This window comes from Cherax quadricarinatus, chromosome 71, assembly GCF_038502225.1.
Source record: "Cherax quadricarinatus isolate ZL_2023a chromosome 71, ASM3850222v1, whole genome shotgun sequence".
In the NCBI taxonomy this organism is placed as follows: Eukaryota; Metazoa; Arthropoda; class Malacostraca; order Decapoda; family Parastacidae; genus Cherax; species Cherax quadricarinatus.
In genome coordinates, this window is record NC_091362.1 from 8,295,309 (window position 1) to 8,311,199 (window position 15,891).

At 38.9% G+C, this 15,891-nt stretch overlaps 1 protein-coding gene across 1 annotated transcript in view; it reads right to left on the bottom strand.

Annotated features, from left to right (window-relative positions):
* LOC128700401 (vesicle-associated membrane protein-associated protein B/C) overlaps positions 1-15,891 on the bottom strand; it is a 132,118-nt gene that overhangs the window by 93,507 nt on the left and 22,720 nt on the right. The window contains exon 2 of the mRNA XM_053793607.2: positions 14,174-14,244. Coding sequence (XP_053649582.1) covers positions 14,174-14,244 — 71 coding nt within the window. The remainder of the gene's footprint in view (positions 1-14,173; positions 14,245-15,891) is intronic.

Sequence of the window (15,891 nt, forward strand, 5' to 3'; positions counted from 1 at the left end):
AATTTTTGTATACCTTAACCCCTTCAGGGTCCAAGGCCAAAATCTGAAGTGGTGCCCCAGTGTCCAAGAATTTAAAAAAAAAAAATTTATTTTTTCTTATGAAATGGTAGAAAATCCTTCTGTGAAGGTAATAAAACAAAAAGTACGAAATTTGATGGAAAACTGACGAAATTATGCTCTCGCAAATTTTGAGGTGTCAGCGATATTTACGAATCGGCGATTTTGCCAACTTTGACTCCCATTTTAGGCCAATTACATTATTCCAGTCGACCAAATTCTTAGCTATTTCACTAGTATTACTTCTATTCAATCGATTGAGCACAAGAAATCGCCAAGTCAACTGTTTCAACTACAAAATAATGTGATTGGAAATTGGTAATTTGGCCAATTTAACACAAAGTTCAAAATATTCCAATTTCAAAATAGGGTCCAGAATAAACAATGTAGGTATTCCTGGGACTAAACTAACATTTCCTCTGTTCATTAGTTACGTTTGAGGCTTTACAAATAAATTCCAATTTGATTTCTTATTCACATAATGAATTTTTATTCACACCAAAAAATAGAAGATTTACTGTTATGCAAAATTGTAATAATTGTATAAATATCATCACCACATTTGTAAATTTATATTAGACCCACCAGCTCATGTGTATTAGACGTGTGAGGTCGTTTGTTTACTCTTGAACATCGGCAAAATTTTAACATTTCCGCTACTTTGAGCTCAGTTTCAAGCCATTTCCAGTGCTAAAACCAATCAAAATCATCTCTATTTCTGTAATATGTCTTCCATTCTATCAAATGAGACCAAGAAATCGCAAATACAACTATAAAAAACATACGAAAAACACTGCAAAGTCACTGTTTTAATCGAAAATCATGGTCTCAGTTTTTTTTCTCTCATTATACACAATGTGCTGCAGGATTTGTTTTATGTGGTGCACACATACCACATAGATGTATTCTCTCATATCTAGGCCCAAATGTACCACTCACAGTTTATCAGAGTGAGCTGAGCTCATGACGTAGATCTACGGTTTGGACCCTGAACGCAAAGCCGTAGATCTATGGGACGGACCCTGAAAGGGTTAATTTCTGACACTTGAATGTTAACAATGAAGCCCACAATCTAGTACAACAATTCCCAATTTAAACAAAAGATTATACTATGTTTATTAACCCTTTCAGGGTCCCCAGGCCCTCTCCCAGACTTGTTCTCAGGGTTGCCCAAATGTCACAAAAAAAAAAAAAAGAAAAAAAAAAAAAAGAAAAAAAAAATTCTTATGAAAAGATAGAGAATCTTTTCCCGATCATAATGACACCAAAAGTATGACATTTGATGGAAAACTTACGGAATTATGCTCTCGCGAAATTAGCATCTCGACGATGTTTAAGCATCGGCGATTTTGCCCACTTTGAGCCCTATTTTCGGCCAATTCCAATGTACTAGTCGACAAAAATCATAACTATTTCGCTAGAACTCCATTTTTTCTATCGAATGAGTACAAAAAATCACCCATTTACCGATTTCAACTATCCAATACAGTGGTCAGAATTTAGCAATTTTGCCAATTTCACAAATTTCAAAAGATGCCAATTTCCAAATAGGGTCCAGAATAAACAAGAAAGACATTCCTGGCACTAAAATAACATTTCCTCTGTTCATTAGTCACGTCCACACGCCCCTCTTACATTCTTTTGCTTTCCACTTTGAATTTTTATTCTCAAAAAAAAAAAAAAATAGATTTACTGTTATGCAGACTACTGCATTAGTGTAGAAATGGTATAAATAATATTGGTGCACTTGTGAAAGAATATTAGACTCCCCAGTTGATGTGTATTGGACGATTAGCACGATTTGTTTACTTTTGAACTTTGGTAAAAATTGAACATTTCTGCTACTTTGAGCTCAATTTCAAGGTATTTTTTCCATTGTAAAACCAGTCAAAATCATCTGAACTTCTGTAATATGTCTTCCATTCTATAAAATGAGACCAGAAAAACTAGAATACAACAATAAATACCATACAAAAATACAGTGCAAAGTCGCTGTTTTAATCCAAAAACATGGTCAGTTTTTTTTTCCTCATTGCGCACTGTGTGCTGCAGGATTTTTTTTTTTTATACTGCGCACAGTGACCACAGACCCATTCTTTCTTATGTAGGCCTACCAGCTTTCTCTCACCAGATTTGAGGGAGCTAGAATTTAGGCGTACTAGTACATCAAAAACCCTGGTGCGTAAGCCGTACTAGTACGTCCGAAACCCTGAAAGGGTTAAAACTCAATTTTGGTACCTGTGATCAGCTGCAAGTTTGCTTCCATCACAGCAAGGTCTGTGGCAAGGCATTTCTATTGTGCCCTGTTCAACCAGGCCTTGCTATTGGAGGCCTGGTGACACCCACAATCATCAGAGCCTGGGTGATTGGGCACTTGGCAAAGAGAGTGACAGTTTTCTTTTAAAATTTTTTACATGTGATCCTGCACTGTTCCTGATATCTGCTGGTAGCAAGTTGAATACTCTTGTGCCAATGATGTTGACAAAGTGTAACTTTCACTGGGCCCATCATGCCCCTGCTTTTCACTGGGTATTGTAAACTTCATCCCGTCTCTCACTCCAGTACATTATGACAATATGGTAGTGGGTAGATTTAAGACTAGGCCCTCAAGTATCTTCCATATGAGAGGAGTTGCATGGCAGAAAAGAATAAGTGCCACCAAGGCCAAAATTCCGATTAGTGAACAAATTTATTTCTTAATGTTTTGTGTCTGTGGGAATGCAGTCACCACACTGTCTTGTGTTACATCATAACTGTCTTTCACACAGCCAGATACAAGTCAGTATAAACAGCAAAACTTTAACGGCATTTTTCTCTATTGTCTGAATTTGGCACTTTCTTTTCTGCCATACAATGTCTCATATAGCATTAGAACATTTTAGACATTGTATTTCACTTACTGATATAGTTATTTATTCTACTAGACAAATAGGTCCAAAATATATAAACTTCTTTGGATCTCTAAACTTGAATAATTGCTAATATTTTACCTTCACCCATATTACAATGGAAACTATAACATCCCAGTCATCAAATACGAAGTAAATTTGCAAGAAAAGTCAAGATCAAGACCAACAAATCACCATTAATATGAAACAAATTTAATTATTAAATCTGCCACCAGAGGAACGGCTTCAAATTAACAGTACTACAGTGGATGCTATATTATCCTATATTACAAACACAGGTAATAAATAGCCTGCGAGACCTGGTCGTAATGGAAATTGGAGCAAACAGACTCAGCAGTAGATTATAATGTATATTTGCCTTCACCCACTATATACAGATATGTACAAAATGTACAGATAGAATAATAATAAGTGTACACCACAGTGACAGATGGCAAAGCAGAAAGCAGGGTGTGTGTACCGTATTCAACCAGCAGGTTGGCAAGTCTACCAATGCTTACCACAAGTGAACCATGTTACTTCAATTTTGGCAGGCTTGCCTGTGATTGGTCAATGAACCAAGGTATTGATTTGACGACAGGAACCTTACTGATCGTTAAACCCTTAGCCCCTGGTTCGCTGGCTGGGAGGCAGCCTGTATGGGAGTACGACACACGCCGAATAAATTTTAACATACTCTTTGCATGCCAGAGTCGACAACCAAAAGAACGTACAAAAAAACAGAACATTTTTTCCTTAAACACCTCATTCGAAAACCAATATATTCGACAAGTAGTGAAATCGACAACCAAGGTTCAACTGTACTTCCCACCTCCAGGATTCAAGTCCAGCTAACTGGCTTCCCAAAGTCCTTTTATAAAACTTACCTAGCTTATATTCCAGCAGCATGTCCATTAGAAAACAACTGTCTCCATTCACTTGTATCAAATACACTCATACACACCTGCTGGATGCTCAAGCCCCCTGAAACTCAAAGCCTCTCATGCCCTCTCCCTCCAACCATTCCTGAGAAAACTCCCAACCCCTCCTACCTTCCACCCCAAATTTGTACACCCTCTGTCAACCTATCCCTCTCCATCCTCTCTGCAAGCCCAAACCAGTGCAACAACCCCTCTTTGGCCCTCTGAATTATATATGTGGTCACCCAATACCACTTAATTTCTACACTTTGAATTCTCTGCATGATATTCATGACACACATTACTCTCAAACAAGATATCTCTATTACCTTTAGCCGCCTTTTTGCTGCAGCCATCAAAACCCATCCTTCACACCCATGTAAAAGTATTGGCAACATTATACTCTTGTCAATTCCCTTTTTTGACTGTACATCAACTTCATTCTTTCCACATATACTTCAACACATACTTCATATGCACAGGTAAGGAGGGAGGCCCAACAATAAACATGAAAATGACATAGCAGCAAAAGCCAAGGCCAACCTGAAGCTGTTGTACAGTCACATCAGGAATAAAACAAGTCAAAGACCAGGTAATCAGGCTAAGAAAGGAAGGAGGGGAGTTTACAAGAAACGACCTTGAAGTATGCAAGGAGCTCAACGTGAAATTCAAAGTATTCAAAGTGGAAACAGAAAGGACTCCAGAAAGACAGAGGCGAGATACACCAAGTGCTGGAAACTATACATACAACCAAGGAGGTGAAGAGGATGCTAAGTGAACTAGATATCTCAAGGCGATGGGGACAGATAACCTCTCTCCTTGGGTCTTGAGCAGAGGCACTCTGTGTACCACTAACAACAATCTTCAACACATCTATCACACTGGGTGACTACCTGAGGTATGGAAGACAGTAAATGTAGTCCTATTTTTAATAAAAGGGGGCAGACATGAAGAATTAAACTACAGACCAGTGTCACTGACATGTATGCAAAGTCATGGAGAAGATTGTGAGAAGAGTGGTGGACCACCTAGAAAGGAATGAGCTAATAAACAACAACCAGCACGGATTCAGAGATGGGATATTGTATCACAAACCTACTAGTTCTATACAAGGTGACAGCAGTGAGACATGAGGGAGAGGGGTGGGCAGATTGCACTTTCTTAGACTGTAAGAAGGCTCTTGACACAGTTCCACACAAGAGATTAGTGCAAAGGCTGGAGGACCAGGCAGGTATAACAGGGAAAGAACTGCAATGGATCAGAAAATACCTAACAGGAAGGCATCAGCAAGTCATGGTATGCAATGAGCTGTCAGAGTGGACACCTGTGACAAGCGTGACTGATGCTCTTACTTGTATATGTGAATAACATGATGGAAGGCATAGACTCAGAAGTGTCCCTGTTTGCAAACAATGAAGTTAATGAGGAGAATTTAGTCGGAGGAGGATAAGGCAGGACTACAGAGGGATCTGGACAGTCTGCTGGCTTGGTTCAGCAAATGACTCCTGGAGTTCAACCCCACATGATCCCACATGTGCTTTAACAAGCAGACCTGAGAGTCGAGAACATTGCATAGCTGAACCAAGAAAGGTCAAGATTAACCACAAAAGTTTTCAACCATCTACCTAGTGAGCGGTGCTTACCAGCTTCCTCCTGATTCAACCCATAAATATGAAGTGCATAAACCACCTGAGGACTTATCAGTGGACTTGAGACATCATCCAACTTTCTGAAGTTGTGTTGTGAGGTAGAAGAAGCAATAATTTACAACTAACTGAAATCTTACCCAAGAACAACACTGATGATCAACAAGTTTCTTGAAGTACAGGTAAGGATATCTTTCATGAACATAGTTAAAAAAAGAGAAACAAGGAAAAGGGTAAAAGATGGACGAGGAAAGCAGGATGTACATATACCAGAAATAAAGGCTGAGATTTGGGAGGAAAGACGAATGACTGGACATATTAATTAATTCAAGGTTTAGAATGCAAAATGAATAAGAATACAGAAGAAACAATATAATTATTCAAAAAGAGGCTAAGAACTAGGCATTAACCCTTTGACTGTCGTGACCCCAAATTCTGAAGTGTCTGTCGTAAAACAGATAAAAAAAAAAAAAAGTTTTCTTATGAAATGATAAGAGAATCTTTTCATGATGGTAATGACACCAAAAGTATGAAATTTGATGGACAAACTTATGGAATTACGCTCTTGCAAAGTTAATGATCTCGGCGATATATTTCGCCCACTTTGAGCCTTATTTTCGGCCAATTCCATTGTTCCAGTCAACCAAACTCGGCTATTTTGCTAGAACTCCATTTGTTCTATCGACTGAGTACGGTGGACCTCCGCATACCGTACGCATCACATAACGTTCAATCCGCATACCGCTCGCTTTTATCGCAAAAATTTTGCCTCGCATACCGCTCAAAAATCCGCTCACCGCTCTTCGTCTGAGACGCATCCAATGTGCGCCCTTAGCCAGCCTCACATGTGCCGCCGGTGGCATTGTTTACCAGCCAGCCTCCGCAGTAACATCCAAGCATACAATCGGAACATTTCGTATTATTACAGTGTTTTTGGTGATTTTATCTACAAAATAAGTGACCATGGGCCCCAAGAAAGCTTCTAGTGCCAACCCTACAGCAATAAGGGTGAGAATTACTATAGAGATGAAGAAAAAGATCATTGATAAGTATGAAAGTGGAGTGCGTGTCTCCGAGCTGGCCAGGTTGTATAATAAACCCCAATCAACCATCGCTACTATTGGTGGTACAGCTGCTGTTGCTGCTGTAGTACCGTCTGCTGCTGCTGTAGCATAGTCTGCTGCTGATGTAGTACCGTCTGCTGCTGCTGTAGCATCGTCTGCTGCTGCTGTAGCATCGTCTGCTGCTGCTGTAGCACTGTCAGCTGCTGCTGCTGTTGTACCACTGTCAGCTGCTGATGCTGCTGCTGCTGCTGCTGCTGCTGCTGCTGTAGTACCGTCTGCTGCTGCTGTAGCATCGTCTGCTGCTGCTGTAGCATCGTCTGCTGCTGCTGTAGCACTGTCAGCTGCTGCTGCTGTTGTACCACCATCAGCTGCTGCTGCTGCTGTAGTACCGTCTGCTGCTGCTGCTGTAGCATCGTCTGCTGCTGCTGTAGCACTGTCAGCTGCTGCTGCTGTTGTACCACCATCAGCTGCTGCTGCTGCTGCTGCTGTAGTACCGTCTGCTGCTGCTGTAGCATCGTCTGCTGCTGCTGTAGTACTGTCAGCTGCTGCTGCTGCTGCTGCTGCTGCTGCTGTACCACCGTCAGCTGCTGCTGTAGTACCGTCTGCTGCTGCTGTAGCATCGTCTGCTGCTGCTGTAGCACTGTCAGCTGCTGCTGTAGCACTGTCAGCTGCTGCTGCTGTAGCACTGTCAGCTGCTGCTGCTGTAGCACTGTCAGCTGCTGCTGTAGCACCGTTGTTGGTGTGGCTTATTGAGAATACCAAGAAACAATTAACCCCAGAGGATTTGCCACGCAGGATAACCCAAAAAAGTCAGTGTCATCGAAGACTAACTTATTTCCATTGGGGTCCTTAATCTTGTCTCCCAGGATGCAACCCACACCAGTCGACTAACACCCAGGTGAACAGGGAAAAATGCCTGGAACTAGTGCTCATATTGGTGAATTTAAAGCCAGCAAAGGTTGGTTTGAGAGATTTAAGAATCGTAGTGGCATACACAGTGTGATAAGGCCTGTTCTGGAAGAAAATGCCAAACAGGACCTACAGTACTCAGGAGGAAAAGGCACTCCCAGGACACACTGTCTCATCAGTCATTGCTGCATCTTCAATAAAGGTAAGTGTCATTTATTCTTCATTTAGAAGAGTAGTACATGCACAATATATATTGTGCATGTACTACTCTACTATTGTGCATGTATCCCTCTCTTTGTGTGTAGGAAAATGTATATTTCATGTGGTAAAAATTTTTTTTCATACTTTTGGGTGTCTTGCACGGATTAATTTGATTTCCATTATTTCTTATGGGGAAAATTCATTCGCATACCGATCATTTCGCATAACAATGAGCCCTCTTGCACAGATTAAAGTCGCTATGCGGGGGTCCACTGTACAAGAAACCACCCATTTACCGATTTCAACTACCCAATAAAGTGGTCAGAAATTGGCAATCTGGCTAATTTCATGCAAATTAAAAAAGATGCCAATTTCAAAATAAGGTCCAGAATAAACGATGCAGACATTTCTGGCACCAAAATAACATTTTCTCTGTTCATTAGTCACATCTCCAGGCCCTTCTCATATTACTCTTGCTTTCTATTTTGAATTTTTATTCATGCAAAAAAATAGAAGATTTACTGTTATGCAGACTACTGCATTATTGTAATGATTGTATAAATAACGTCAACCCATTTGTGACTGCGTATCAGAATGGCTAGTTGGACATGTATTGAACAATGACATCATTTGTTTACTCTTGAACACTGGCAAAAATCGAACATTTCCGCTACGTTCAGCTCAATTTCAAGGTCCTTTTCATCGTGAAACCAATCAAAATCATTTCTATTTCTGTAAAATTTCTTCCATTCTATCACGAGACCAAGAAAGCGAGAATACAACCATAAATACTATACAACAATACACCTCAAAGTCAGCATTTTAATCCAAAAACACTGTTGGAGTTTTTTTTCTCATTATGTACTGCGTGCTGTAGGATTTTTTTTATACTGCGCACACTGACCACACAAACCCATTCCCTCACATGTGGGAGTACCAGCTTTCTCCCACTTGATTTAAAGCCACTAGAATTTTGGTGTATTAATATGTCAAAAACACTGGCTCGTAAGACATATATATATGACCGAAACAGCCAAAGGGTTGAGAGAAGAGACAGATTTACTAAGAAGTGCAGAGAATGAGAGGTGAGCTAGCTACGGTGAGTGTTGGGAAAGGGAATTCAATGAGGAACCGGAAACAGTAAGGGGCTGGAGCCTCTCGGACTGAAAAAAGACGAGGCAGTGTTGAAAATGCAAAAGACAGTTAAGGAGGATGTTATAAACCTACAAGACACAATTAGCAGTGAATCTTAGAACAGATAGAGTGACTTCTTGATGATTTTGGGGCTACCAGAGCAACAAAGTGGGACAAGAAATGAACATACCTTTACCTTTGATATACCTTTGACGAGTTTCATGTCTTTCTACTCCCAGAGCCGGGCCATTGGCCAGGCTTGTATGGTGCTAGAATGGTCAATCAGGCTGTTGCTGCTGGAGGCCCACTGCCCCACATATCCATCACAGCCTGAAGATTGAGACACTTATGCAACATATGGGAATCTTTATTGAGGAAACGTTCTGCCACACAGTGGCTTCATCAGTCCAATACAAAGCAGAAAGGTGTAAGGAGAGTAGTAGTTTGAGGTAATCAGTCCCTCAGCCTGGAGTCAATGTCTTCAGTCCATCAATCTTGTAGAATGTACAGCATAGGGCCATAGACTTGGCTTATATACTGTAGTCAGGTGAGGTGATGCAGGAAGAGGCAGGGTCATAGTGGTACCATCCACTAGTCAAAGTAGGTCTTCGTCCAAAGGTTGGACAAGGTTGAAGAATTCTTTGTATCAAGATCCCATGATGATGCAGTGTCTGACAGTTGTGATTAATGGTTTTGAAAACCGACAAGTTGAAGATTGAAACACTTATGCCACATATGGGAATCTTTATTCCAATATGTTGCACAAGTGTCTCAATCCTCAACTTTTTGGTTTTTAAAACCATTCATCACATCACAGCCTGGTTGATCTGGCACCTGAAAACACTTGTCCAGTTTTCTCTTTACTTCTCTACTTGTTCCAGCAGTGTTTCTGGTATCTTCTAGTAAGATGTTGAAAAATCCAGGGCCAGGAATGTTGATAGTGTTCCTTTACTGTGCCCACTGCATCCCTGCTTTTCACTGGGTTTATTTTGCACTTCCTCCCATATCTCTTGCTCCAGTATGTTATGGCAGTGTGCAGATTTGGGACCAGGCCCTCAAGTACTTTCCAGATACATATATATTACCGTGAATCTCTCTCTCTCTCCGCTGTCGGAGCCCAAGCAATAGGGCTTGCAAGCCAGTGTTGGTGTCATGGTATTACACCAAAATTCTAGCGGCTTCAAATCTAGCAGGAGAAAGCTGGTAGACCTACATGCAAGAGAATGGGTCTGCATGATCAGTGAGGGCAGTATAAAAGAAAAAATCCTGCATCATGCAGTGCATAATGAGAAAAAAAAATACTTTTTGTTTAAAATGACTACTTTGAGGTGTATTTTCATATGGTATTTATGGTTGTATTCTCTTTTTCTTGGTTTCATTTGACAGAATGGAAGATATATTACAGAAATAGAGATGATTTTGATTGGTTTCAAGATGAAAAGTACCTTGAAATTGAGCTCAAATTAGCGGAAATGTTTGATTTTTGCCGATGTTCAAGAGTAAACAAATGACGCCACTGTCCAATACGTGTCCAACTGGCCAGTCTAATACGAAGTCATGAATGGGTTGACATTATTTATACATTATAATAATGCAGCAGTCTGCATAAAAGTAAATATTTTTGGTGTGAATAAAAATTCAAAATGGAAAGCAAGAGTAATATAAGAGGGGCCTGGAGACATGACTAATGAACAGAGAAAATATTATTTTAGTGCCAGGAATGTCTGCATTGTTTATTCTGGACCCTACTTTGAAATTGGCAGCTTTTGAAATTTGTGTGAAATTGGCCAGATTGCCAATTTCTGACCGCTTTATTGGGTAGTTGAAATCTGTAGATGTGTGGTTTCTTGTACTCAATCAATAGAACAAATGGATTTCTAGCAAAATAGCTATGAGTTTCGTTAACTGGAAGATTGGAATTGGCCAAAAATAGGGGTCAAAGTGGGCGAAATCGCCAATGCGTATATATCGCCGAGACCTCTTAGTTCACAAGAGCATAATTCCGTTAGTTTTCCATTAAATTTTGTATTTTTTTTTAATTCTTCAACATTACAAGCAAGTTTATGAGCAGGGGTCTCGACAGTGAAAGGGTTAAAACTAGGGCGCTCTCACTAATTTAGAATCTTTGAGGGTTTGTGCTGTAGTTCTATGGTATTGAAACCAGGGTACATGCCATAGTACTATGCCATGAGCTCAACTCACAGGCTCTCTGACCAGTATTCATAGCTAAATAATGTATATTAGAGCTGATTTCCTCTATTCTGTTTTTTTCAATATACAGTACAGTGGACCCTCGGGTAACGGCATTAATCTGTTCCAGAGAGCTTGCCTTTAACCGATTTTCCCGTTAGAGGGATTAATTTTCCCCATAAGAAATAATAGAAATCCAATTAATCCGTTTCAGACAGCCAAAAGTATTAACAAAAAAAAATTTTTTTTTTAAAGTCTAAATATAGATATACGTATAGAAAACAATGACAAATAAATATAAAGCACTAATAAAATGGATAAATGAACATTTAACATCATACTTACCTTTACTGACTCTTGTTGGTGTATGGAAGACAGGTAGGAGGCAAGAGGGAGACGAGTTTATTATGCTTCAATATGACGCTATTATCTCTACGGCTTATTTATCTATCACAATTCATCTAATATGACATAATAAACAATATTAATAACATAGAAACATGATATATACTCTAGAATGAATAAAATATGTCAATGTATGAGAGGAGTATGTGGTGGAAGTGTTGTTGTTGGATTTATAAGGGCCACCAAGAGAAGCTGTACATAGTGGTGATGGAGGCAGCAACAGAACCCACCAACACTATCACACTTAAACAATGTATGTAATTTATAAATAAGAAATATTTACATTTTAATTTAGAAATAAGTAAGTTCATTCAGGTATAAACAAATGCATACAGTTACGTACATAGATTATCATACTTAGCAGCATGTGTGTAAGTACCTAGGATAACCCAAAAAAAAGTCAGGGGTCCTTTTATATTTACACATACATATTTACTTTTATACTTACACTTTTATATTTACACTTACCTTGGAGATGTTAATTTAATTAGTTAGTTTGATGGAGGAGATGCTGGCAGAGGTTTAGGGTGGTGAAAGATAGCAGGCGGGCATTACGTTCATTGGCCCGATACACATCCAACAACATTGGAGAGTTCCTTTCATGTCGTTTTTCTATTACTTACTCAATTAGCTTACATGCTACACTGTTAATTCTACACTTTATTGCTGGCTGCCACTATGTCCTTTATCGATACCTGCTGCTTTAGTATCATACATATCATAGAATCACTGAATCACTGCAGAAGGCACATTCTTCCCTCTCTCTTCCTCCTCCACTTTGGTACTTTGCTACGAGTTTTTTCTTAAATTCTATTGTGCTTCTTTCCTTCTCTACCACAGGGCTGGCACTAGAAGCTTTCTTTGGGCCCATGGTGGCTCATTTAGCAGTTACAAGCACTAAAAATGATGGAATAATACAAACATATCGCATGTATGCGTGGAATCATCCTCCCCGGCTTGCAAATAATGGCACACTGGCTTTACATGGGCTCAGGCCGCGCAGACATGTTCTGGACGAATGCCCTTAACCAAGTTCTTGGGCGTTAGCCGAGCCAACATTTTGACACAAAAAAACGTATCGCTATCCGATTTTGGCGTTAGCCGATGCCACTGTTACCCGAGGGTCCACCGTACACTACTGTATCAACATTTAAAAATATACCAGAAATGTTATAAATGGTGCAAAGGTGACAAAACAATATCAAAGATGGTCGACACAAACTCGCTACCATTACAGTATGCTCCTCACTTAGTGACGAATTCGTTTAACGACATAGTATCAGGAATGGAACTCCATCGTTAAATGAGGAGAGGCTGTACTAGGGAAATAGCTAAGAATCTGGTCAACTGGAACAATGTAATCGGCCTTATATAGGACTCAAAGTGGGCAAAATCAACAGTGTAAATATCGCGGACACAGTAAAATTCCAAAAAATAATTTCATCATTTTTTCCATCAAATTTCGTACTTTTGGTTTCATTACCTTCAGAAAAAGATTCTCTATCATTTTTTTTTTTTTTTGGTGAGGGAATTCTTGGACAGTGACAGTAATTCTTAGATAAGGGGTCTGAAGAATGCAAGGGTTAAGGTAATCCCATGATATACTGAAACTAAGTGATTTATGATCATTCTTCCCCAAGTTCATCATTAACCTCAAGATTATTGATTAGTGATTCCTTGTTGGCAAGAACCAAGTCAAGCAGGCTATTTCCTCAAGTTGGTTCTGTCACAAGCTGTTTTAAACAACAATCCTGGTTAAGAAAAAAAGTTAAAATCCATTAACAATACATTTTTAAACCTAAATGCCTCATGAATTTCGTCCCACAGAAGTTTACTGCATTCCCAAGGTTAGTTTTTCATATCTCTCAAAAAAACTGTAGCCAAACAGATTCAGTGTCTGTCACTTACTTTTATATCTTGTCTAATGCAACAGCTTAAATTCTAACATACATTACCACTCCACCACCCTTCCTATTGACCCTATCTGTGTGGAACAATTTAGGGCCTTGCATGTGGCATTCAGAACATATTTCTCTATCTTTCAGGTTGAACTAGGTCTCTGTTACAGTATCTTTGCTTCCTGCACATGTAATTAATCTTAGTTCATGTATCTTACTTCTTACACTCCTACTATTAATATAGCAAACCTTAAGGAAGTTAAGTCACTTGCTGCCCACTACTGTTTGTTTGTTGACTAGTTAAACTGTATTTACGTATTAGTAACTGTATAATGAACAATGTCTTTTGAACATATCCATGAAGTACCTCGGCAATTTTTGCCACTTTCATCCCTCTTCCCGTAACCTATTTGTTTTGAAATGAGAGACATAGGGTTAAGAGGTCACAAAAGGGAACTTAAGTCAGATAAGCTATAGGAATCTTAGAAAATACTTCTTTATTTTTTAGTTTCAGGATGGTAAATAAATGGAATGAACTAGATGAAATGGTAGAGGCAAACTTGATACAGTTTCAAGAGTAGGAATGACAGAGCCCATGAGTCCAGGGACAAATAATGCCAACAATTGTGGTTTAAGAGGTGGAGCCAGGAGCCGAGACTCGACCCCCACAATCCCGACAGCAAGAATTTATACTTTACATTTTATCAAGCCTCAAAACTCAAACCTCTTACCAGGAGTATTCCACAAAGTAAACCCTGAAAATCATGAGGTTACTCACTTAAGTAATTGACCCAAGAAAGATCAATCATTAGTGTAATGCTACAATGTTATTAAACATACAATGGGCTGTCTCGATCTTACCTTAAAGCATACTTTCCGATCTGTGGGATTGGTGAGCTTCAACTGGGATGTGACAACATCAGTAAAAGGACCTGAAAAGTATTAAGCACTTTTACTAACCATTATCTGAACACTCTGGAAACAAATGGCACCAGTTTACATATACACCCAACATTTTAATAAAATGTTAGAACCTTTAACACCCTTTCAGGGTCGAGAGGCCCTCTCCTAAACTTGTTCTCAGGGTCGAAAATTTTTTGGAAAAAAAAAAAATTTATTTTTTCTTATGAAATGATAGAGAATCTTTTCCCGATCATAACGACACCAAAAGTATAAAATTTGATGGAAAACTTATGGAATTATGCTCTCGCGAAGTTAGCAGTCTCGACGATGTTTATGCATCACCGATTTTGCCCACTTTGAGCCCTATTTTCGGCCAATTCCAGTGTACTATCGTCAAAAATCATAACTATTTCACTAGAACTCTATTTTTTTCTATTGAACGAGTACAAGAAACCACCCATTTACCGATTTCAACTATCCCATAAAGTGGTCAGAAATTGGCAATTTTGCCAATTGTACACAAATTTCAAAAGATGCCAATTTCCAAATAAGGCCCAGAATAAACAAGACAGACATTCCTAGCACTAAAATAACATTTTCTCTGTTCATCAGTCATGTCCCCAGGCCCCTCTTACATCTCTCTTGCTTTCCACTTTGAATTTTTCTCACAAAAAATAGAAGATTTACTGTTATGAGGACTACTGCATTAGTGTAGAAATGGTATAAATAATATTAGCGGAATTGTGAAAGAATATTAGACTCGCCAGTTGACGTGTATTGGACACGTGGCATGATTTGTTTACTTTTGAACTTAGGCAAAAATCGAACATTTCTGCTACTTTGAGGTCAATTTCAATGTACTTTTCATTGTGAAATCAATCAAAATCATCTGAATTTCCATAATATGTCTTCCATTCTATAAAATGAGACCAAGAAAACTAGAATACAACCATAAATACCATACAAAAATACAGTGCAAAGTCGCCGTTTTAAACCAAAACACGGTCAGAGTTTTTTTTTCTCATTATACACTCTTTGCTGCAGGATTTTTTTTTATACTGTGCACACTGACCACAGACCCATTCTTTCATATATAGGCCTACCAGCTTTCTCTCGCTAGATATGAAGGCACTGCAATTTACACGTACTAGTACGTCAATAACCCTGGCGAGTAAGCCGTACTAGTATGTCGGAAACCCTGAAAGGGTTAATTTGCTTGCGGTGGTCTTCATTTATATTTTTATACAATGTTTTAAAATTTCTAATAATTGTAGCACTTACTACCGCCTCTTGCAATTTATTCCATTCTTCTACCGCTATTTGTAAAGAAAAATTTCATAGCATTTCTTTCCCCCCCAATTTTTTCTTAATTTATATGTGATCTGTTATCCCTAGCAGAGGTACCAAAAACATTTATTTTTACTCATCCTTGTTGTAACCTTGTAAATTAAGTTTATTTAGGTACAGATACACAAATACAATTATCATACCAGTAACATGTATAAATTACCTAGGATAACCCCAAAAAAAAGTCAGCAGCTTATTTCCACTGAGGTCCTTTATTTTCTCTTTTTCCTCTTAGCAGGTGTTTTCACACATATTTAATTCATTTTCCAGCTGTGGGATTAATTCTGTATCTCACAATAGCACAACACTATATCAACGTTCATGGCCCC